At 41.4% G+C, this 25,000-nt stretch overlaps 1 protein-coding gene across 1 annotated transcript in view; it reads right to left on the minus strand.

Moving 5' to 3' along the window:
• mtrex (Mtr4 exosome RNA helicase) overlaps positions 1 to 25,000 on the minus strand; it is a 53,964-nt gene that overhangs the window by 3,997 nt on the left and 24,967 nt on the right. Inside the window, exons 15-24 of the mRNA XM_034125773.1 lie at positions 24,121 to 24,246; positions 21,015 to 21,165; positions 19,754 to 19,926; positions 18,276 to 18,344; positions 17,660 to 17,785; positions 16,671 to 16,781; positions 9,601 to 9,789; positions 3,443 to 3,606; positions 3,016 to 3,121; positions 1 to 41 (exon numbers count right to left, since the gene is read on the minus strand). The exon at positions 1 to 41 is cut by the window's left edge and continues 16 nt beyond it. Of these exons, the coding sequence (XP_033981664.1) occupies positions 1 to 41; positions 3,016 to 3,121; positions 3,443 to 3,606; positions 9,601 to 9,789; positions 16,671 to 16,781; positions 17,660 to 17,785; positions 18,276 to 18,344; positions 19,754 to 19,926; positions 21,015 to 21,165; positions 24,121 to 24,246 (1,256 nt within the window). The remainder of the gene's footprint in view (positions 42 to 3,015; positions 3,122 to 3,442; positions 3,607 to 9,600; positions 9,790 to 16,670; positions 16,782 to 17,659; positions 17,786 to 18,275; positions 18,345 to 19,753; positions 19,927 to 21,014; positions 21,166 to 24,120; positions 24,247 to 25,000) is intronic.

Genomic DNA, 25,000 nt, shown 5'->3' on the forward strand with positions numbered 1-25,000 from the left:
GGAGCTGCTAGTGTTTCAGTCAGTTTCGGCATCTCACTGGCCTGCAGGAGGAAAAAGACATCATTAATGTGAAAGTAAATATCTAACATGTGGTTTGTTCTCTAAACTGCAGTTACTGCTATCCAAAGAGACTGTAGGCATGATCGAGAAGACACTGCCTTCATTAGGAAACACACACATGCTTTAACCTGTTCCACTCTGAGCCTGTTTTTCATATCTCAGGCTCGAAAATGACATTCCCAGAACAAATGACCATATCTTCCCTTCTAAAAGGGTTAAATTAATAATCTTTTTTCTCAAAGTAATGATAAACCTGTGAGTTGGATGTAGAAGTGTCAGAATCAATATAAATGTTTTTTATTTTAAAGAAAATTCAGATTTTACATAGTAAAAAACTGTAAATTATAGTGTCCGTCCAAAAATTATTTTTTACAGATAGTGAAAACTACCCTTGGATGATGGGTTAGTAGACTAAAAGCTTAGGAATCCAAAGTACAACATATAATAAGTACCCTGTATCAAGATTGATGCAAAACAAGTGAAATTTGACCTTTTTAGAGAGATTTAGCCAAAAACTGGGCCATCTGGGGTCATTTGGGTGGATTTGACCTATCTCTGGCCCCCCTTGCTCGATTTGGTTGGTTGACATACCCTTGTGACCGTTAGAGCCAATAGAATCGAAGGAGGAGACTCACATACACACACATTGTAAAGAAAAAATGTGGCCGCTTCGCGTGTGGAAAACGAAACCAAACTGGAGGAATGTCTCCTTCTGGAGTTTGGAAACTAAAACGCAGTTGTATTGCTTATGGATTATCAGAAATAATTTCAAAGAAGGCACAGACACATAGGATGAACCTATGGATTAACTGCAGCATCGTTTTTTTATCGTTTTAATGCCATTGAAGACCACTTTTGACCAAGGTAAGCCATATTTACATGTTTAGCTTCTTGGCTCCACATGTGATGATGTACGCTTTCGTTGATAGCGTCGCGAATGTTTATCACTGAGTGTTGAGGTGGGCACCGTTAGATTCAGTGTCTCCAGGACACCAAAAAATAGTGTTTGGTTGTGCATCTAGGATAAGTAATAAGGGAGTTCTGAGTGAGTTTAAGTGCCTTTGTAGGTCCCGTTTTTTCGATCGAGGCTAATTCAGAGGCTGAGTGCTAGCATTGTGGGTTTTTTTTGAAAAAAAAAATTAAAAAGATCAGTTAGCTGAGTTTCTTCCCGTTACATGGATATAACACATTCATAGTTTTATTCAATATTAAGATTCCTTAGATGTTGTTTCCTGCAAATGACGCGTTTATCCGCCCGGTACCGGGGGGAAGGCGTGAAACAGGTTAACCTGTTAAGCACCTAGCCTGTTTTTCATGTTTCAGGCTCGAAAATGACATGCCCAAAACAAATGACTACAACTTAACTTCTAAAAGGATTATATGAATAATTTCTTTTATCAAAGCAAGGTTACATCTGTGAGTTGGATGTAGAAGTGTCAGAATCAATATAGATGTTTTTTATTTTAAAGAAAATTCAGATTTTACATAGTAAAAAACTGTAAATTATAGTGTCCGTCCAAAAATTCTTTTTTACAGATAGTGAAAACTACCCTTGGATGATGGGTTAGTAGACTAAAAGCTTTAGGAATCCAAAGTACAACATATAATAAGTACCCTGTATCAAGATTGATGCAAAACAAGTGACATTTGACCTTTTTAGAGAGATTTAGCCAAAACCACCCCACCTCTGAGGTGATTTGGGTGAAAATGTTTTTTTTTCCATATCTCTGGCCCCCCTTGGTCGATTTTGATGGTTGACACCTCTTTCTGACCGTTAGAGCCAATAGAATCGAAGGGGGAGTCCCCCACACACACACGTTGTGAAGAGAAAAGGTGGGGGCTGCACGCATGTAAATGTGCAGCAGAGTGGAGGGACATTCTAGCTCTGGCATTTAGAAACGAAAAAGCAGTTTTATTGCTTATGGATTATCAGAAATCATTTCAAAGAGGGCACAGACACATTGGATGAACCTATGGATTAACTGCAGCATCGTTTTTATCGTTTTAATGCCATTGAAGACCAGTTTTGACCAAGGTAAGCCATGTTAGCGTTTCTAGCTACCTAGCTTCGTTTATAGCGTCACAAATGTTTATCACTGAGTGTTGAGGTGGGCACCCCCAGATTCTGTGTCTCCAGGAGATGCAAAACAATGGGTTGGCTGTGCATCTAGGATAAGTAATAAGGGAGTTAGAGTGAGTTTAGGTGCAGAGATAGGTTACATTTTTTCGCTCGTGGCTAATTCAGAGGCTGAGTGTTAGCATTGTGGGGTTTTTTTTGGAGAAAAAATATTAAAAAGATCAGTTAGCTGAGTTTCTTCCCGTTACATGGATATAAAACATTCATAGTTTATTAAATATTAAGATTCCTTAGACGTTGTTTCCTGCAAATGACGCGTTTATCCGCCCGGTACCGGGGGGGCCGTGCGTAACAGGTTAAAGGTCCCTTATTATACTGTTTTTCATCAATACATCACAGGTCTCAGTTACATACAGAGCCTGTCTCTGATTGGCTGAAACACCAAACAGATCATTGCAGCATTACCCATAATCCCCTCTGTTTCAGCCCTGTTTCCAAAGTGCTGATTCTCTGTCTGTTGCTTTAGATGAAAATAAGGAGCCCCTCCCCACGCCCCTCTGAGACATTTGGTTACAAAGAACTCAATGGTGCTCTAGGAGGAGATTCAGGTGATAAGGTGGGGGGGGGGGGTTACCTTGGTTGGTGATTGGCTAATGGTTACACAAGACAAAACATCGTTATGACATCATGAAGTGGATGGGAGAGGGGACACATGTTGATGAAGAGGATTTTGCATAATAGGAGACCTTTAATATATATGTGTGTGTGTGTGTGTGTGTGTGTGTGTGTGTGTGTGTGTGTGTGTGTGTGTGTGTGTGTGTGTGTGTGTGTGTGTGTGTGGAGGATAAAGGGGATTATTTGATTTTTTTTATTCGTACGTTCTCCTGGAAGACGAAGCAGGACAGCAGAGCCGTGGATTGTTCCACCGTCAGGTCGTTGAAAAGGCCGTTAAACACCATCTCCGTCAGCAGCAGCTCGTCACCGCTGGAAGAATAATCAGAATGTCATTCATTAAAATGGTCTTTAGTAAGAAATGTGGCGTGGGAATAAGTGTTGTGTAATGAAAGCTTCGAGTGAAGAACAAAGCGAGTCTAAAAATGCACTCGACAAACTCAAATTCATTTCAAATCATAACAGGAAAGAGAAAGAGCAGAAAGACACATACTTGCACTTCAAAATAAAAGCATTCCCTGTCAAACATTGTACGTGGAAATCTAAAATGACACGTCTGTCAACTTGCTTTAAAAAGGCTTGATGATCATTACAGACGCACTCATATTCAGATTGTGTGTATTCCTCCCCTACCTGCTGATCTCACAGGCGACGCGTCCTTTCATCTCGATGACGTCGGACGGACTGGCGAATCCGAGGCGTCGCAGGACTCTCTTCCTGCACTTCAGTTTGTCCATCTGCAGCACGGTGCGCGCCTTCTTCAGCTCTCTCTTAGCCGTACGGACATCTGCTGCGATCTGAAACACACATTTAAAACCCTTTACGTGCTGGAAACAGAGATGGAAGAAGTACACACATCCTTTACTCAAGTAGAAGTACACATACTCGTGTTTAAAAATACTCTGGTGAAAGTAGAAGTACTGACTAAACTTCTTTACTCAAGTCAAAGTAAAGAGGGCTTTGAAATGTACTTCAGTAAAAAGTACCCATAACTAGCAGCTGTTTTAAAGAGTACCTGACCTCCCTTTATATTAATAGAACAATAATGTCATTGTTAGCTAATGAATGTTTCCATGCTGAACAACGGCAACATGACAACGTTTTCATTGGTCCCTCTTCTTTAGAGAAGACCAGGAAATGATGGATACACGGATCGTGTTCAAATCAATAGGCACGCAATGACTCTAAATAATAATGATCACGCCACCAAACACACATTCAAACTAAAGGAACCAGCCTGTTTGGGAAATGTGAGAAGTAGAAAGTACAGGTATTTGAGTTCAACATGTAAGAAGTAGAAAGTACAGGTATTTGTGTTCAACATGTAAGAAGTAGAAAGTACAGGTATTTGTGTTCAACATGTAAGAAGTAGAAAGTACAGGTATTTGGGTTCAAAATGTAAGAAGTAGAAAGTACAGGTATTTGTGTTCAACATGGAAGAAGTAGAAAGTACAGGTATTTGTGTTCAACATGTAAGAAGTAGAAAGTACAGGTATTTGGGTTCAACATGTAAGAAGTAGAAAGTACAGGTATTTGTGTTCAACATGTAAGAAGTAGAAAGTACAGGTATTTGGGTTCAACATGTAAGAAGTAGAAAGTACAGGTATTTGTGTTCAACATGTAAGAAGTAGAAAGTACAGGTATTTGTGTTCAACATGTAAGAAGTAGAAAGTACAGGTATTTGTGTTCAACATGTAAGAAGTAGAAAGTACAGGTATTTGGGTTCAACATGTAAGAAGTAGAAAGTACAGGTATTTGTGTTCAACATGTAAGAAGTAGAAAGTACAGGTATTTGTGTTCAACATGTAAGAAGTAGAAAGTACAGGTATTTGGGTTCAACATGTAAGAAGTAGAAAGTACAGGTATTTGTGTTCAACATGTAAGAAGTAGAAAGTACAGGTATTTGTGTTCAACATGTAAGAAGTAGAAAGTACAGGTATTTGGGTTCAACATGTAAGAAGTAGAAAGTACAGGTATTTGTGTTCAAAATGTAAGAAGTAGAAAGTACAGGTATTTGTGTTCAACATGTAAGAAGTAGAAAGTACAGGTATTTGTGTTCAACATGTAAGAAGTAGAAAGTAAAAAGTAGTCAGAAGAATAAGTAGTGGAGTAAAGTACTGATACCAGAAACATGTACTTAAGTTCAGTAACGAAGTATTTGTACTCCACTACTTCCCACCTGTGGCTGTAAAGAAACCCCATTAAATGAATGATAGAAACTCACAAATGTACGTGGCAAAAAAGGTGTAAGATTCAAGTGACTTTGGTTGGTTTTTAGGATAAAACAGTGAACCACATTGTGATTAAATTACCAGGATTTCCATCATTTAAGTGGTGCGTTCAGGGCCGTAGATATTCCCCCGAAAAGTTACGAATGTACGTAAAAAAAAAGGTGGATATTTTTTAGGATTGAAGTTGCAAATAAAGCACACTTTTTGAGAAATGGTTGCTAAACATTGTAATTAAATTATCAGGATATCCATGATTCAAATGGTGCATTTATGAGGGAGAAAAGGTGGATACAATCTGAGAATAAAATGGTAAAAAAACGTTTAAAAAATAAAGACCTAAATCGAGAATTACCATCAAGTAAAACCCTGATAAATGTGTTGTTGTTGTTGTTGTTGTTGTTGAGGAACCACAGGTCGGATGAACCTCATCACACCAGACGGGAAGATCAGGAGTTCCTACTTACTGCCAAATCCAATTATAAACTATAATTTCATCAAGTCATCAACTGCAGGCTGAGTACAGAGTGTGTGCGTGTGTGTGGGTGTGTGTGTGTGTGCATGTGCGTGTGTGTTATGGGGTTCATCCAATCTTTATAAGTGAAGCAATGTGGTTTCTAAACAACACTGTTTTTCTTTTCGGTTATTCTCGATTTAGATCTTTGGCTATATTCAATATTGTTTATATATATATATATATATATATATATATACACATATATATAAAATATTTAAAGCTTCACTAAAAAGCCTAAAAACAAGCTATATATGTTAAAAAAATGTATAAAATAATACAAAAAGTATTACGTTAAAACATTTTTTTTTACATACAAATATAAAAAATTTAAATAGCACTAAATAAAAAATAAATGTTTTAATAGAAAATACAATAAAAAAAAAAATACCTAAAAATATATAATAATAATAATATTACATTAAAAAAAGAATAGCAGCAATAATAGTAACTGTTAAGGAATAATTCTTCTAGATATCTAACCTTTTACTCTGACATGTGTTATCTCCTTTAAGGAAAGGCCTTGGTGCCATATGTGTTGTTGTCCCCAGTGTGAGACCGGTCAACTTGACTGGCACGTAGGGTAATTGTTGTGAGAACACTGAGGCACTTCTTTATCGGTGTTTGTGGGCTCTAGGATGTGAAATCCTTGAGGCCATGAGCGTTGGACGCAGATGATTCAGTGTTTAGTCTACTCCTTCAGAGATGTTGATTTCTCTCTGTGAACCTGTTAAAAGGTCTAGCATAGAGAGAGGTTCTTCAGAATTGACGTGGCAACTCTACCGTGTGGTCAGAACCTCTGACTCTTTGATTTGTGATGTGAATCCTCCGGCCGAATACTCTGAATAAACCCATCAGTGTTTGACATCAAAGCTCCAACTCTCACCGTGTCTCCTTCCTGAGTCGGTGACTCCATGCATTACTACACAGAAGTTTCCTCCACAAATTGGCGTTGTCGGCAGGATACCAACAGATCTTCAGAGACTGGTAAGTGTGATTTCAAATCTACATTTGGACATTGCCTTACCAGAATCTGTGATTGACGGTATCCTAAAATTATCTGTGAAGCTAAGCGGCTGCGTTTCGTTTTGGTTAATGAACATTTGGGGCTAGTAACCCCAGGGGATCATCCAGGGACTCTGTCTTGGCTGGTTCCCTCTGTGTGTGCTGCTCGGGACGTATGTGCCGTGCAGGCATACACGGAGATGTTTAAAAAGACCTTAATGAGGGCAGCAGTAAAGTGGAACTTCTGTGTGAAATCAAAATAGAGATTTGTAATGAACAAATCGCCGAGATTCCGGGGGTTTCAGCGGCCAACACTAGCAGTTAACTAAAGCAGCCAGAGATATTACCCCCAGCGCCTCTAAAAAACACACGGCTCCAGCTGCGGCTCCGGGGGATGTGTGTCACATACCTCCCCGTATCTGCATGAGCTGGTGAAGTGAACTCAGAGGGAGAAAGTCACAGCTTTTGTCTATAACTTTAACTCACACCACCGCCGTCTCTATTAAAAACGAGACGGTTTAAAAGGCACTCTCGTGGCTTGTGGCCGTTTACGATGCGCTGGCAGGTGCGAGGTGCGTGCATTACCTGATGCGACAGGCTCCCTACATTGCTGGAGGAGCTGGTGTCGGTCCGGGGTGCATACATAAAATTATAGGCTAATTGATCACGGGTGGGCAGTGGCATGCAAGTGTAGAGCAAAACTGTGTTTTATCGTTGGGATGAGCATGATGGGAGGTGTGTAGGCTGGTCGAGCAGGACTACAGTTAACTGTGTGGTTTCGGATAGAAAGGGTAGAGGAGAAAAAAGTCTATGAGCTCCTGATCGGGGGGGCATAGCACCACTAGAGCAGGGATAGTGGAGTCGCAAGAGGATAAGCTAGTTATTGCTCTTGGACGGTCTTCAGGCACCGATCTATCGGTTAATCCTAAAATTGAGGACACTGCAACTTTGCCGATTACAGATTGATCAAATCACCACTGTGAATTGTATGCCTTAGCTGGATCTCTTATGATCCTAAGTTTTAAATGCTTTTGGCTAGTGATTGCCTATTATGCCTGTATCAATCATTGTGATTGAATGTTTCAATCTTACTCTACTTTGTGATGTAATTGAATGTAAGGTGAGACCACACTCGAATCTGAAGACGCCTATTGATTTAAGTATTGACCAGAATTATTAGACTAATGTTTTAAGGTTATCAAAAATGATAAAAAGAGAGGAACTGTTAAGGAATAATTCTTCTAGATATCTAACCTTTTACTCTGACATGTGTTATCTCCTTTAAGGAAAGGCCTTGATGCCATATGTGTTGTCACCAGTGTGAGACCGGTCAACTTGTCTGGCACGAAGGGTAATTGTTGTGAGAACACTGAGGCACTTCTTTATCGGTGTTTGTGGGCTCTAGGATGTGAAATCCTTGAGGCCATGAGCGTCGGACGCAGGTGATTCAGTGTTTAGTCTACTCCTTCAGAGATGTTGATTCTCTGTGAACCTGTTAAAAGGTCTAGCATAGAGAGAGGTTCTTCAGAATTGACGTGGCAACTCTACCGTGTGGTCAGAACCTCTGACTCTTTGATTTGTGATGTGAATCCTCCGGCCGAATACTCTGAATAAACCCATCAGTGTTTGACATCAAAGCTCCAACTCTCACCGTGTCTCCTTCCTGAGTCGGTGACTCCATGCATTGCTACACAGAAGTTTCCCCCACAGTAACATTTTAAACAACATATGGCTGTTTTTGGTTGGTTTGAATGATTAATGAATGTGTTTTAGTTCATCTCTCTACAACACTAGTTGGCCTTTTGCCCTCTTTCTGTGCCGGACTTTCCCCGAGTAGAAGAGACTCAGTGACTGCTCTGTTGACTCAATATCCCAAGAATAGATCCCCTTGCTTTATGAGACGTCTTTCCTCTGATCTGACCTGAGGGCGAGGCGCTGCATGAACAATGCCCTCGCTCTCTCCCTGTGTTTGTCTGTAAAGATATTCAAAGCTGAGGCCGACACGTCTGGCAGGAAAGACAACTGAAGGTCACAGATTGTAATCTAACAAAAGGTAGCAACTGTAGATACCAAAAAAAGTAATTAATAATTAAACAATAACAAAACCCACTGTGTGTATGTGTGAGAGGTTTGACATTACATTTTCTATGGAGGTAGATTTGTCTCAAAACTATGAACACATCTAAAAACTCCATAAACTGTCAGTAAAGTACCTCAGAAAAAACAGCTGATATTTACACAAAACTGTTCATTTGTTTTTAAATAAAATAGGCAATTAGTGTCCTATTGGCTGACAGAGTTAATTGTTTCAGCTCTCATTAAAACACTGTTGTTTATTACCTTCAGATAAGTTACACATACATGTATAATCTGTACATTTAAAACACCTTCGACTGAAATGCAAAAAAAGATAATATATAAAATTAGGACCTAGAAGTCAATTTTCGACCCATAAATACTGAATAACATGTTATTTTTAATTATTCGTGGAATTTGTATATAAAAAATAATGAATGAATAAATTAAAAAACTACTAATAATTATCCATCTTCTCCCGCTTATCCGTGGTCGGGTCACGGAGGTATCAGTTCCAGCAGAGAGCCCCAAACGTTCCTCTCCCCTCATCAACCAGCTCTGACTGGGGGATCCCAAGGCGCTCCCAGGCCAGAGAAGAGATATAATCCCTCCACCTGGTCCTAGTTCTACCCCTCGGTCTCCTCCCAGCTGGACGTGCCTGGAACACCGCCCTAGGGAGGCGCCCAGGTGGCATCCTTACTAGGTGCCCTCCTTCACTTGGGGTAAGGACTCATCCCCTACTAATAATTATTATTAAATGAATAATAATAATAATAATAGTGATCTGCTCTGACTGGTAGTTGTGATCTGTCAGCCTCTTAGAGATCACATCAATATGTGTTGGAGGGCTAGCCAATAGGAGCACAGTATGACACAGTGATGTCACTATGTTCCGGAACTAAACAAAGGAGTTCAATGGAGGTGTTTCAGGGGTATAAAAGGGCCCCTTTAAAGGTACGTTTTCTCACCACAGCTTTCTTCTCACAGAGCGAGTACACGGCCTCCAGGTTGGGGTCGCTGTGCAGAGGGTGGGAGTACATGCGGTGCTCGAAGGCCTCGACCTTCTGGATCACCTTCTTCAGCGCCGGGTCTTTGATGCCCATGTCGTCCACGGGATCCAGCAGAGGAACGCCGTCCGGGAAACGCTTCTGCACCTCCTGCACGCAAAGCAAAAGAAAAGAGATAGAGTAGTGATTTACAGACGGGTTTCAGACAAGTTTTTTATTTAAAGGGGACCTATCATGCAAAATGCACTTTTGTACGTCTTTTCTACATGAATATGTGTCCCCGGTGTTCCAGGGAACTCACCAAGTGTCAGAAAACACAACCCTCTCTATTTTCCTCCATACCCAAATCTCTAAAAAAGGGGCTGCAACGGATCTGATAAAAACTGATCCAGATTTGAACACTGTCCTGACGTCAGGACGGTGGCGCTACGGCTATTGGGCCAACTCCACCAATCAGGAGGAGACAGCCACGGCCATTGCCGTTCGAAAGCGCTGGAGACGCTGTAGTACATATGCCAGGCCTGTAGGTGGTGCTGTTCTCACTGAATCTGCCCAGAGCTAGAAATTGTCAAATTGAGCGAAATGAGGCATGGCTAAAATGCATGATCTGTTTGGTATTTTGAAGAAAAAAAAAGTATAAATATGCCTTATATAGGTATGGTCCTACACTATATTATTCAAATATAGCATGATAGGTCCACTTTAATTTGTTGTTTGTGTGTGTCTGTGACAAAAATATAAAAAACTAATAATAGTTCAAATTGAAATACATTCAAAAAATTGAAAAAACTAAAATAAATTAATTGAATTAATTTTTTTATATTAATCAAAATGTGAAAGTTGCTAATAAATAAAAAAATAAACAAAAAAATAATTGAATAAATAAACTATAAATATGAGGTCAGCAGTAGATAATTACACAAAAATATCAATTGTGTCCATTTTTGCCATATTTTAAAAAGAATATGACCTTTTCTCCAATGTCAAACGATGTATAAGGTCTTTGAGTACTACACAAATAAAAGGTGTGTGTGTGTGTGTGTGTGTGTGTGTATTTAGATCTTGTTAATATTTTTAATATATATATATATTAGGGTGGTCCTTCAAATTGAAAGTGGGAAAGTCTAAGCTCCAACCCCCACAATTCATTCTATTAGTCAAGAAAACTCTCCTGGTGAATGCTGTCCTCAATCTGACAACATGTACCCCCCCCCCCCCCCCCCCTCATCGAGCTGGGCTGCTGTGGGGGGGAAACTTCTGAAGCAATTGGAAACAGGACTCAGAGAGGCACGAGGAGAGCTGGAGCTTCGATGGCAAACACTGGCGGTTTATTTGGAGTTACGGCCGGAGAACTGACAAGACGGGTGGTGTGTCACGAGTTGACTCAGAGGTTACCAAACCAATTCTGAAGAACTCTTTCTGCAGCTCCAGGTTTGAACTAGTTCAGAGTGAAATAATCAACATTCTTCATCAGCGAGACTAAACATGATGGACCCTGAATCTAACTAGAGCTCTCGTCCATAGGAAAGAACGTGCGCCAGGGAACCTACGTCCCTGAACAGTAAACTACCTCATGGCGGCTTGTGCTCGGTCATAGACTGGCAGCAACAATGCGCCCACGCTGCCCCTCCTTAAGAGAGATAGCAGCAGAACCCAAGCTGCCCCTCCTTAAGAGAGATAGCAGCAGAACCCAAGCTGCCCCTCCTTAAGAGAGATAGCAGCAGAACCCAAGCTGCTCCTCCTCAAGAGAGATAGCAGCAGAACCCAAGCTGCTCCTCCTCAAGAGAGATAGCAGCAGAACCCAAGCTGCTCCTCCTTAAGAGAGATAGCAGCAGAACCCAAGCTGCCCCTCCTTAAGAGAGATAGCAGCAGAACCCAAGCTGCTCCTCCTTAAGAGAGATAGCAGCAGAACCCAAGCTGCCCCTCCTTAAGAGAGATAGCAGCAGAACCCAAGCTGCTCCTCCTTAAGAGAGATAGCAGCAGAACCCACGCTGCTCCTCCTTAAGAGAGATAGCAGCAGACCCAAGCTGCCCCTCCTTAAGAGAGATAGCAGCAGAACCCAAGCTGCTCCTCCTTAAGAGAGATAGCAGCAGAACCCAAGCTGCTCCTCCTTCAGAGAGATAGCAGCAGAACCCAGCTGCTCCTCCTTAAGAGAGATAGCAGCAGAACCCAAGCTGCTCCTCCTTAAGAGAGATAGCAGCAGAACCCAAGCTGCCCCTCCTTAAGAGAGATAGCAGCAGAACCCAAGCTGCCCCTCCTTAAGAGAGATAGCAGCAGAAACCCAAGCTGCCCCTCCTTAAGAGAGATAGCAGCAGAACCCACGCTGCTCCTCCTTAAGAGAGATAGCAGCAGAACCCAAGCTGCTCCTCCTTAAGAGAGATAGCAGCAGAACCCAGCTGCTCCTCCTTAAGAGAGATAGCAGCAGAACCCAAGCTGCTCCTCCTTGAGAGATAGCAGCAGAACCCAAGCTGCCCCTCCTTCAGAGAGATAGCAGCAGAACCCAAGCTGCTCCTCCTTAAGAGAGATAGCAGCAGAACCCAAGCTGCCCCTCCTTAAGAGAGATAGCAGCAGAACCCAAGCTGCTCCTCCTTAAGAGAGATAGCAGCAGAACCCAAGCTGCTCCTCCTTAAGAGAGATAGCAGCAGAACCCAAGCTGCTCCTCCTTAAGAGAGATAGCAGCAGAACCCAAGCTGCTCCTCCTTAAGAGAGATAGCAGCAGAACCCAAGCTGCTCCTCCTTCAGAGAGATAGCAGCAGAACCCAAGCTGCTCCTCCTTAAGAGAGATAGCAGCAGAACCCAAGCTGCTCCTCCTTAAGAGAGATAGCAGCAGAACCCAAGCTGCCCCTCCTTAAGAGAGATAGCAGCAGAACCCAAGCTGCTCCTCCTTAAGAGAGATAGCAGCAGAACCCAAGCTGCCCCTCCTTAAGAGAGATAGCAGCAGAACCCAAGCTGCTCCTCCTTAAGAGAGATAGCAGCAGAACCCACGCTGCTCCTCCTTAAGAGAGATAGCAGCAGAACCCAAGCTGCCCCTCCTTAAGAGAGATAGCAGCAGAACCCAAGCTGCTCCTCCTTAAGAGAGATAGCAGCAGAACCAAAGCTGCTCCTCCTTGAGAGATAGCAGCAGAACCCAAGCTGCCCCTCCTTCAGAGAGATAGCAGCAGAACCCAAGCTGCTCCTCCTTAAGAGAGATAGCAGCAGAACCCAAGCTGCCCCTCCTTAAGAGAGATAGCAGCAGAACCCAAGCTGCTCCTCCTTAAGAGAGATAGCAGCAGAACCCAAGCTGCTCCTCCTTAAGAGAGATAGCAGCAGAACCCAAGCTGCTCCTCCTTAAGAGAGATAGCAGCAGAACCCAAGCTGCTCCTCCTTCAGAGAGATAGCAGCAGAACCCAAGCTGCCCCTCCTTAAGAGAGATAGCAGCAGAACCCAAGCTGCTCCTCCTTAAGAGAGATAGCAGCAGAACCCAAGCTGCCCCTCCTTAAGAGAGATAGCAGCAGAACCCAAGCTGCTCCTCCTTAAGAGAGATAGCAGCAGAACCCAAGCTGCCCCTCCTTAAGAGAGATAGCAGCAGAACCCAAGCTGCTCCTCCTTAAGAGAGATAGCAGCAGAACCCAAGCTGCCCCTCCTTAAGAGAGATAGCAGCAGAACCCAAGCTGCTCCTCCTTAAGAGAGATAGCAGCAGAACCCAAGCTGCTCCTCCTTAAGAGAGATAGCAGCAGAACCCAAGCTGCTCCTCCTTAACCTGTTCCACTCTGAGCCTGTTTTTCAGGTCTCAGGCTCGAAAATGACATTCCCAGAACAAATGACCATATCTTCCCTTCTAAAAGGGTTAAATTAATAATCTTTTCTCAAAGTAATGATAAACCTGTGAGTTGGATGTAGAAGTGTCAGAATCAATATAAATGTTTTTTATTTTAAAGAAAATTCAGATTTTACATAGTAAAAAACTGTAAATTATAGTGTCCGTCCAAAAATTATTTTTTACAGATAGTGAAAACTACCCTTGGATGATGGGTTAGTAGACTAAAAGCTTTAGGAATCCAAAGTACAACATATAATAAGTACCCTGTATCAAGATTGATGCAAAACAAGTGAAATTTGACCTTTTTAGAGAGATTTAGCCAAAAACTGGGCCATCTGGGGTCATTTGGGTGGATTTGACCTATCTCTGGCCCCCCTTGCTCGATCTGGTTGGTTGACATACCCTTGTGACCGTTAGAGCCAATAGAATCGAAGGAGGAGACTCACATAGACACACATTATAAAGAAAAAATGTTGCCGCTTCGCGTGTGGAAAACGAAACCAAACTGGAGGAATGTCTCCTTCTGGAGTTTGGAAACTAAAACGCAGTTGTATTGCTTATGGATTATCAGAAATAATTTCAAAGAAGGCACAGACACATAGGATGAACCTATGGATTAACTGCAGCATCGTTTTTTTATCGTTTTAATGCCATTGAAGACCACTTTTGACCAAGGTGAGCCATATTTACATGTTTAGCTTCTTGGCTCCACATGTGATGATGTACGCTTTCGTTGATAGCGTCGCGAATGTTTATCACTGAGTGTTGAGGTGGGCACCGTTAGATTCAGTGTCTCCAGGACACCAAAAAATAGTGTTTGGTTGTGCATCTAGGATAAGTAATAAGGGAGTTCTGAGTGAGTTTATGTGCCTTTGTCAGTCCCGTTTTTTCGATCGAGGCTAATTCAGAGGCTGAGTGCTAGCATTGTGGGTTTTTTTTGAAAAAGAAAATTAAAAAGATCAGTTAGCTGAGTTTCTTCCCGTTACATGGATATAACACATTCATAGTTTTATTCAATATTAAGATTCCTTAGATGTTGTTTCCTGCAAATGACGCGTTTATCCGCCCGGTACCGGGGGGAAGGCGTGAAACAGGTTAAGAGAGATAGCAGCAGAACCCAAGCTGCTCCTCCTTAAGAGAGATAGCAGCAGAACCCACGCTGCTCCTCCTTCAGAGAGATAGCAGCAGAACCCAAGCTGCCCCTCCTTAAGAGAGATAGCAGCAGAACCCAAGCTGCTCCTCCTTAAGAGAGATAGCAGCAGAACCCAAGCTGCTCCTCCTTAAGAGAGATAGCAGCAGAACCCAAGCTGCTCCTCCTTCAGAGAGATAGCAGCAGAACCCACGCTGCCCCTCCTTAAGAGAGATAGCAGCAGAACCCAAGCTGCCCCTCCTTAAGAGAGATAGCAGCAGAACCCAAGCTGCACCTCCTTAAGAGAGATAGCAGCAGAACCCAAGCTGCACCTCCTTAAGAGAGATAGCAGCAGAACCCATGCTGCACCTCCTTAAGAGAGATAGCAGCAGAACCCAAGCTGCTCCTCCTTAAGAGAGATAGCAGCAGAACCCAAGCTGCTCCTCCTTCAGAGAGATAGCAGCAGAACCCAAGCTGCTCCTCCTTAAGAGAGATAGCAGCAGAACCCAAGCTGCTCCTCCTTAAGAGAGATAGCAGCAGAACCCACGCTGCCCCTCCTTAAGAGAGATAGCAGCAGAACCCAAGCTGCTCCTCCTTAAGAGAGATAGCAGCAGAACCCACGCTGCTCCTCCTTAAGAGAGATAGCAGCAGAACCCAAGCTGCCCCTCCTTGAGAGATAGCAGCAGAACCCAAGCTGCTCCTCCTTAAGAGAGATAGCAGCAGAACCCAAGCTGCTCCTCCTTAAGAGAGATAGCAGCAGAACCCAAGCTGCCCCTCCTTGAGAGATAGCAGCAGAACCCAAGCTGCTCCTCCTTAAGAGAGATAGCAGCAGAACCCACGCTGCCCCTCCTTAAGAGAGATAGCAGCAGAACCCAAGCTGCTCCTCCTTCAGAGAGATAGCAGCAGAACCCAAGCTGCTCCTCCTTAAGAGAGATAGCAGCAGAACCCAAGCTTCCCCTCCTTAAGAGAGATAGCAGCAGAACCCAAGCTGCCCCTCCTTAAGAGAGATAGCAGCAGAACCCAAGCTGCTCCTCCTTAAGAGAGATAGCAGCAGAACCCAAGCTGCCCCTCCTTAAGAGAGATAGCAGCAGAACCCAAGCTGCCCCTCCTTAAGAGAGATAGCAGCAGAACCCAAGCTGCCCCTCCTTAAGAGAGATAGCAGCAGAACCCAAGCTGCTCCTCCTTAAGAGAGATAGCAGCAGAACCCAAGCTGCTCCTCCTTAAGAGAGATAGCAGCAGAACCCAAGCTGCTCCTCCTTAAGAGAGATAGCAGCAGAACCCAAGCTGCTCCTCCTTAAGAGAGATAGCAGCAGAACCCAAGGCCGTAGAACTATGCCGTGGGAAAGGAGACAGTGAAGAGAGAACATGATGAACTGGGTCGAAGGTTGAATACCTAAGCAAATTATTCCCTAACAACCAGGAGAGTCTTCTTCACTAATAGAATGAATTCTGGGGGTTGGAGCTTAGACTTTCCGACTTTCAATTTTAAGGACCACCCTACTGAGGCTAATCTTCAAGGTTGATGAGGGAGGGGTACATGTTGTTGGAATTTGAATAAAATTCACCAGGAGAGTTTTCTTGACTATCATAACACATTCCGGGGGTTGGAGCTTAAAATAAATGAATTCAAAAATATACATGGCACTAAGGACCACCCTAATATATATTAAATGTTTAAAGCTTCACTTAAAAACCTTATTACATATAAACGCTAAATATTTTGTTTATATAAATTATTTTATTTTATTTGATCTTTTATTGGAAATTTAACGTCTTGTGTTTATAGACGTTGTTATATTCAATTTTTTCATATACACTTTAAATTATTATTATTTTTATCCCTTAAAAATCTCATGTTTATATATATTTTAATTTATTTGATCTTTAATTGGACATTTTACTATAACTTCTTATATTTCTATAATTATTATTGTTGCATTTTATTTATTTACTACTGAGTGAAAACAGTCTATTCTCTTTAGTTTGACGGCTTCTTGTACCTGTATGGACTTGAACATTTTATTTAATTGGACATTTTACTGTAACTTCTTATATTTCTATAATTATTATATATATATATATATATATATAATTACGATGTACCTGTATGGACTTGAGCATCAGCTGCCGGTTGTCAAAGGGCCTCAGATCTTTGGGGATGTAGAGACGGACGGAGCTGATGGAGGTCAGGAGATGCAGCATCACTGGGACCACCTGGAAATAGAGAACAACACTATTGTAAGTGGTGCAGGGATGTCGTATTTTCGTAGAGGACCCTGAAGGCAACATCTCCCTGGTTCAATGGGACAATTTATATATTTTTAAACATTTATTATTAATTATAAAAACGTTTGTGCTTGTGTTAACCTCAGACCTTAATTTGGCTTTAATATAACTAGTGTCAGTGTGTTCCTCCCTTCGTGTGCAGAGTTTTAAACACAGTGAACATGTTATTAAAAGCCCAAATCTGTCAAATTTAGAATTGAAGCAAAGATATTTTGTTAAAATGAAACAAGTTATGAATTTTGTAAAAATATTAAAATCCATGTTTTATCAATAAAATGCCACTTTCTGACTTTTGGTACAGCTCTACGTGTGTGTGTGTGTGTATGTGTATGTGTATGTGTGTGTGTGTGTGTGTGTGTGTGTGTGTGTGTGTGTGTGTGTGTGTGTGTGTGTGTGCGTGTGTGTGTGAGTGGTGAGTGTGTGTTGGGGTTCATCCAATCTTAAAATGTGAAGCAATGTGGTTTCTAAACAACAACAAAAAATGTTTTTTTTCGGTTATTCTCGATTTAGATCTTTGGGAATAATTCATTTTTTTAATATATATTAAATATATAATTATAACATACAAAGTGTCTGTCTGTGTGTCTGTCTGTGTGTGTGTGTGTGTGTCTGTGTGTCTGTGTGTACGTCTGTCTGTCTGTGTGTCTCTACGTCTGAACGTCTCTGTCTGAACGTCTGTCTGAACGTCTGTCTGAACGTCTGTGTGTCTGTCTGAACGTCTGTCTGTCTGTACGTCTGTACGTCTGAACGTCTGTACGTCTGAACGTCTGTACGTCTGAACGTCTGTCTGTCTGTCTGTCTCTCACCTGCATCTCCCCGGTCTCTCCTGGAGCTGCAGGTTTAGCCGCCTCAGTGGCAGCATCCTTCACGCTGTCCTTGCTGCAGTGAACCAGAACCTCCACCACGTACAGAGGCTCAGAGTCCGTGCTGGACTGCATGGGAGACACGATTATCAGGATACTTTATTTATACTGGGAGAAATTGGGTTTCCTGACAGATGCTCTGTATTTAAAAGTAAAATTAGACTTAAAATATTTATTTAATTATAAGAAATTAGAGAAAAAAGGAAATCTTAAAAATAAAAATGTATAAACTCGAATAAAATAAAATAGAACAAAAATATGTATTATTTATAAATAAAAGAAATGTTAATGTCAAAAAAAGTAAAACACACTTTTATATACATAGAAAACATGAGTTAAAATAAAATGTTCAATTGGAGATACAATTTTATCAAAAGGAATTAAAAAAATGTATATTAACATAATTTAGAAGAAAAATGTCCAAAATGTAAACATATATTTTTATATAAAAATAATGTGTCACAGGAAAAAAAAGGCAAATAAAATACAAATATTTATAATGCACATTCATTAGACACAGCCACATGTAAATGGGCTCACAAATCAAAAACAAACTCACCTTCACATTCGACTTCTTGCAAAAGTTCACCACCACTCCCCAGCCAAAGTCAGAGACATCATTTTTCACCTGAGGGTTTACAACAAGGAGCCATTCAATTACATGCTTGAATATATCATTATTGCCCTGTTGATATATGGTTGAAGTGTGTGAAGTGTGTGTGTGAAGTGTGTGTGAAGTGTGTGTGTGAAGTGTGTGTGTGAAGTGTGTGTGTGAAGTGTGTGTGTGAAGTGTGTGTGAAGTGTGTGAAGCAGTGGTGAACCGTGTGTATCACAACTGGACCTTCTGTAGACACGCCCCCTCCACCCGGATTCGAACATTCGGGTGTTCTAGTCAGACGGACGTCACGGAGGCAGTCACTTTGGGTTGGACGGCCCTTTTTTATAATGTCCATCTTTTCACTGAATGATCATCTTGAAAAGGGTACTAACAACAATTCCACAACAACATCATCTTCACCTGTTGCCATTTTGACGTAAAAAAAAACTATAAAACTTCAAATGAATTGCTACGTAGCATTTACGCTGAATCCTCTGTCTCTCTCCAGTGAACTACCGGGCCTTCTAGAGCAGTGGTTCTCAACTGGTGGGTTTCGAGTGGGTCGCAGATGTGTGAGGGAAAAAGTCAAACTTATTTTGAAGGCCCGATTTTCTAACGCTGTGCATGCAGTAGGCGTTGGACTGGAAGTACCGGAGACCATAAACGGTTTTGAACGTAGTGATCATCTTCTCAATAAAAGTCCCCACGGAGAATAACTTTGCGGTAGAACTACTCTTTATACATCCATGGGTACAACTTCAGATACAAATGAACACATAATGAAATATGACCCCCGGTTTGATGATTGACAGGTCACAGAACAATGGGGGCTAGCTACCCTACCCACAATTCACTTTGGGTTTTCAGCATGTGGGCCTTTTTATGTTATACAGTTCAGTTTTGATTCCATCATCTCATTAAACCTTATTTTAAAGCATACTTTAGTTCTGTGAAGGGATATATGCACTGTACTTCACTTTCATTAATAATGTATGCTGAAAAGCGTATATATATATATTACAGCACCATTTTTTGTTGAATAAATTTGAGTGGTTCAAAATTTCGGGTTGCGATCTATTGACTAAGGAAAAAGTGGGTCCCGAGGCCTGACCAGTTGAGAACCACTGTTCTAGAGCACTCTGGAACCGAGGGAAACTCTGAAAGAACACGCCCATTGGCTACAAATCAATATATCATTGGTTGACCCAGAACAAAATCTGATACCATTCTCATTTATCCATTTTATTCAATTTTATTTTTGTGTTTGTTTTATCCAAGTGTTTCAGGGTATTCTCTGAATACCTTGAAGGCCCTGACGGTTCACCACTGGTGTGAAGTGTGTGTGTGTGTGTGTGTGTGAAGTGTGTGTGTGTGTGTGTGAAGTGTGTGTGTGTGTGTGTGAAGTGTGTGTGAAGTGTGTGTGTGTGTGTGTGTGTCACCTTGACCAGTCTGCCGGGCTGCAGGAAGGGTAAGCAGTATTTGGGTTTGTGAGTGAACTCCTGGATCTCTTTCCCCAGCTTGGCGAGCTGCTGTCGGATCTTAAAGTACGTCACCACGCCCTCCTCGTTGGGGATCTCGATGCTGTTGTACTGCGCCTCGTACTTCTCGATCTCTGCACAGGAACAAAACAGAAAAATATAGTTAAAGCTGGAGCTAGGCAACTAAGAGAGAAGAAATGTGATTCTAGCATCTACTAGTGAAATACGGTTCTTTAAAAGGTCTCCTATCATGCAAAATGCACTTGAATACTGCTTTCTATTCCCCCATCTTGTGACTGTGTAACTCCCTCTCTTGTATATCAGCATGTGAAGGACACTGTTCAGGAACTAGTTGATGCTCTGTGTGTGATGACTACTTCCATTCTGGAGAGGATCACAAATACATGGATCCTGAGATTGAAGCTCAAGCCGGTGATGAGGGATTATTAAACATTTTAAGTATTCCGAAAAAGACCGAATTTTAAAAAAATACACGATTTTGAGAAAAATACAGGATTTTGAGAAAAAAGTCCGAATTTTGAGGGGGAAAAAATCTGGATTTTGAGAAAAAAAGTCACGATTTTGAGAAAAAATACATGATTTTGAGAAAAATACAGAATTTTGAGATTTTAAGATAAAAGTCAGAATTTTGAGGGGAAAAAAATCTGGATTTTGAGAAAAAATACATGATTTTGAGAAAAATACAGAATTTTGAGATTTTGAGATTTTAAGATAAAAGTCAGAATTTTGAGGGGAAAAAAATCTGGATTTTGAGAAAAAAGTCAGGATTTTGAGAATAAATACATGATTTTGAGAAAAATACAGAATTTTGAGATTTTGAGAAAAAAGTCAGAATTTTGAGATTTTAAGATAAAAGTCAGAATTTTGAGATTTTAAGATAAAAGTCAGAATTTTGAGGGGAAAAAAATCTGGATTTTGAGAAAAAAGTCAGGATTTTGAGAATAAATACATGATTTTGAGAAAAATACAGAATTTTGAGATTTTGAGAAAAAAGTCAGAATTTTGAGGGGAAAAAAATCTGGATTTTCAGCATTTTTAGATTTTTAGAGAAAGTCAGAATTTTGAGAAAAAGTCAGAATTTTTGAGATTTTGAGAGAAAGTCATAAATACATGTTTCCTGATATTGAAGCTCAAGCCGGTGACGAGTGAGATTTTTCTAACACAAATGAAATGTATTATTATTATGAAATAAAGTACTCACTCTCCACGACGCCAGGCAGGGCTCTGTAATGCTGGAACTGGTAGAAAGATTTCTCCAGCATGTATTCAGGGTTTATTTCCTCGACTCGCAGCAGATTCAGCACCATGTTGTAAGTCAGGTGGAAGGCAGAGTTTAGAGGGTCTGCGGAGCCCTGCAACATGACAAAGAAACACAAAGAAAACTATCAAATAAAGGCTATATATTACTTTTTAGAGCATGCATATAGTAAGGTTCAAGGTTAGTTTATTTGTATAGCACAGCAATAGAGAGGCGAAGTCCCTCCCTTTCCGGGGGACCTCCATGGGACCTTATTTCGGAAAAAGTATGTATTGAAGTCAATGGAGAGAGAATTACACATATGATGTTTGTCAATTTAAAAGATAATTTAAAAGTCAAACAAATTAAAATGTGTCGTAAAACTGTTTAGTAACACTTTTGTTTGTGTGAAACCGCTCAATGAATTCCATCTCCCGTCTCGCACCACACACCCAGACGGCCGTCACGTTGGCACATTTCACTTCTTTCTTTCAGAATGAGGCGGAAAGTATTAAAAGAGGTGAAAATCACTCCAAGTCTGGGCATGTTGAGAGCTGTACATACACACAAGGGGAGTGAGTCGGTTCCTAAGAGCCAGCATGCGGGACCGGGACTCTGGGGTTTGTAGTCTTTCTAGTTGCGTATTTTTCATAGTCTTATATTTCAACAGTTTTACGACAAACTGTGACTTTTTTGACATGGAAATGATTTTTTAAGATTGACAAACATCATATGTGTAATTCATGGCACAATTCAAACAGGATCCAAAGATAATCTTTCTCTCCCCATTGACTTCAATACATACTTTTTCCGAAATAAGGTCCCATGGAGGTCCCTGGAAGGGGAGGGACTTCGCCTCTCTATTCAAAGTGCTTCACATTTAGCCATTTAACAATACATCAATTTGACATATAGTGATATATATTGTGAAATTGGCCGTTGTGGAGAACTAGTACTTTTGGTCTTTTAAGTATATTTTGTGTTGCTTATACTTCTGTTTGCAAGTATTTCTACACTGCGGTATAACTACTTTGATTTAATGAGGACATATTAGGCTCATTTCCAGGTTCATATTAGTATTTGCAGACCATTTACATGCACAGAAACCTGCAAATATGTCAGTACTTCCTCCAGTTCAGCCCTGAAGTCCTTTTCCCCCCCAAACTAAACCTCCAGAAACGCAGATATTATGAAACCCAGATTTCTCCCTGTGAGTTAGGGTAATGCGTTGGAGCCAACAAACAGGTTTACATTAACACAACCTCTTTGAAAAGCTGTGCGGAAACATATTTATAGCAGCGATAAACGTGTCAAATCAGAGACAGAAGACGGAGAGACTCTGGCTCCTCTGAACGCCTCGTTGATCCAAAGACTTCAGACGATTTCCATTCAACCGTTCACACAGACAGAAGGGACATATGTTTTATTGGCGGCTAACAGAAGAGTGTGTAGACCAGGGGTCGGCAACCTTTTGATATGAAGTGCCATTCTAAAAACATTTTTTTATCAGCGTGAATTATCAACGGGGGGGGGGGGGGGGGGGGGGGGGGGGGGGGGGGGGGGGGGGGTGTTGAAGAGCTCGACGAAAACACTTGTGTAAAGTGATGTTTAAAACTCAGTTAATGGGGCTCATTCACTGGCGCTTCCACAAACAACAACCAACATAATTGTTACATTCAAATGAAGTAGCCTACATTATTCAAGTTTACATTCACTTTGGATAATAACACGGGAGAAATGAGCGGAACTCTCTCTTTTCCTCTCTCTCTCTCTCTCTCTCCTGACAGCCTGTCAGTATCTCTATGCAGCTCACTGATCCAGTAATGAGTGACAGTGAAGAATAAATATATTTATAACTAGTTCCAAAGGTAGATCAAATAGCTAAGTGTGTTAGGTCTAACTCTTAATGTGTGTTCTGCTCTGCTCACCGGCCCGTCACAGCGGGTGGAGCTGCAGGATTTCTGCTTCACACACGTTGCATACCGCTATTTTATTGTCTTTTTCGGACACTTAAAATACTGCCAGACTGGTGAAGCGATTTTGGCGAGCCTGTTTTGCCGCACACAGAGAAAAGTGTCATGTATGTTACGTCTCGCGATCGGCCTTTTTAGAGAGCACCGATCGATCGGCAGAGAGTGAGTATCGGCCGATATCGATCGCCACGCAAAAACTGCGGCATTTTTACAGCTCCTTATGGGTAATGCAATTTGTGAAGTGCTTTCCTTTGTGGTGAAACTATCAGCACTGCATTACGGAGGAAAGCGGCAGAAAGTCGCCTGGAGTTTAAAGAGAAGTGGGGCTGCCGCTGCGTGCATGGCTTCCTTCTGCAGGTAACGGGGAGACGCGCTCTGGCGGCGGTCTCGTTCAGGATCCGAAAATAAAATAAATATTTTGTACACTTATTCCACTTATTCCTAGTGTGCCACTGGTTACGGTGCCGCGTGCCATTGGTGGCACGCGTGCCAGGGGTTGCCGACCCCTGGTGTAGACGGTAGGGATGGGAATTTGAAAGCAAATGTATATTCGAATCCCAAGTTAACCGATTAACCAAATTTACATATCCTATAATTAAGGTTTTACTAACCTGGTCGACATATTTCCACACATGAATCAGTTTTGATGCCAAGTTGTGTTGTGTAGGACTCTCCTTTAGAGTGTAACGTTACACCTGTTTTTTTTCTTTGATATTTTTCGTAAGATATGATGTAATTTCTTGGATTCGAGACCTTCTACATGTTTGTGACCCCCTTTGTGTGTGAGATGTATGGATGCTTCAGATCATTAAGGGTAGGAAATGAGTGCTACCTAATGGAAACCTTGCTGTGTGGTTTAAACAGAAACCAGTTTATGTGAAGGACATTTATTTTAATATGCTTCTGGATTTATGTATGCCCTTAAGATTTAAGTCTGAGTTGTTGTTCTTTGTGGAGTTTGTTTGTGTGCATCAGTGTTTGTTTTAGTTGACGAGGCACCATTTTATTAGCTGGTAATCATTCCCATCCCTAGTAGACAGCAGTTAAGAGGATAATGAGTAGCTTTAGGAACAAAAAGGCAGCAGTATCGAGGTTACCTTGAGCAGCTGTTTGCCGATCGATGGACTCATCTTCTCGTCCACCATGAAGATAACGATTCCTCGGTCGTCCATTCCTCTCCTGCCGGCTCGCCCAGACATCTGGATGTACTCGCCTGATGTGATCTACACACAGGACATTAAAGAGGTCATTAAAGGTCTCCTATTATACTGTTTTTCATCAATATATTATAGGTCTCAGATATATACAGAACATGTCTCTGAAGTGTTTGGCTCCAAACACCAAACAGATCAGTGCAGCATCCCTTTGTTTGAACATCACCTGCTGTTGAAGGGTTGGTTGACGCTGATAGAGATGTGCAAAGCAAATTGAGACTAGTTTCAAAGTTTGTTTTCAATTTTAAGGATTCATTTTCTACATTAGAGCTTCCTATTTGTGAATACAATAGGATTAGTTAAAGGGGACCTATCATGCAAAATGCACTTTTTAATGTCTTTTCTACATAAAGATGTGTCCCCGGTGTGTCAGGGAACTCACGCAGCGTCAGAAAATAAAACCCTCTCTTTTCCTCCGTACCCAAATCTCTAAAAACGGGGGAACAACGGAGCTGATCCAGATTTGATCCGATATGACGTAATATCTGAAATGTGGACCCACGGCCCTATCAGAAACGTTGCTATCAGAAACAATGCCCGACTGTTTTGGACGTAATATGGTCGGTGTTTACATTAGCATGGCTAACACTCAGAGCTAACCTGTACTGGAGAGCATGTGTGTGAAGAAGCAGGAAATAAAAAGGAACTCACCTTGTGGTATAACCGGCAAGAGAGAAAGCCTTTGAGCTCCATACTGTTTCAGAGAGAATCCTTGATAATCCATGATATGGCGTTTCATCACGGCAGTATTTAGTTTAGACAG

The sequence above is a fragment of the Trematomus bernacchii genome, unplaced genomic scaffold (genome assembly GCF_902827165.1).
Source record: "Trematomus bernacchii unplaced genomic scaffold, fTreBer1.1, whole genome shotgun sequence".
Taxonomy (NCBI): domain Eukaryota; kingdom Metazoa; phylum Chordata; class Actinopteri; order Perciformes; family Nototheniidae; genus Trematomus; species Trematomus bernacchii.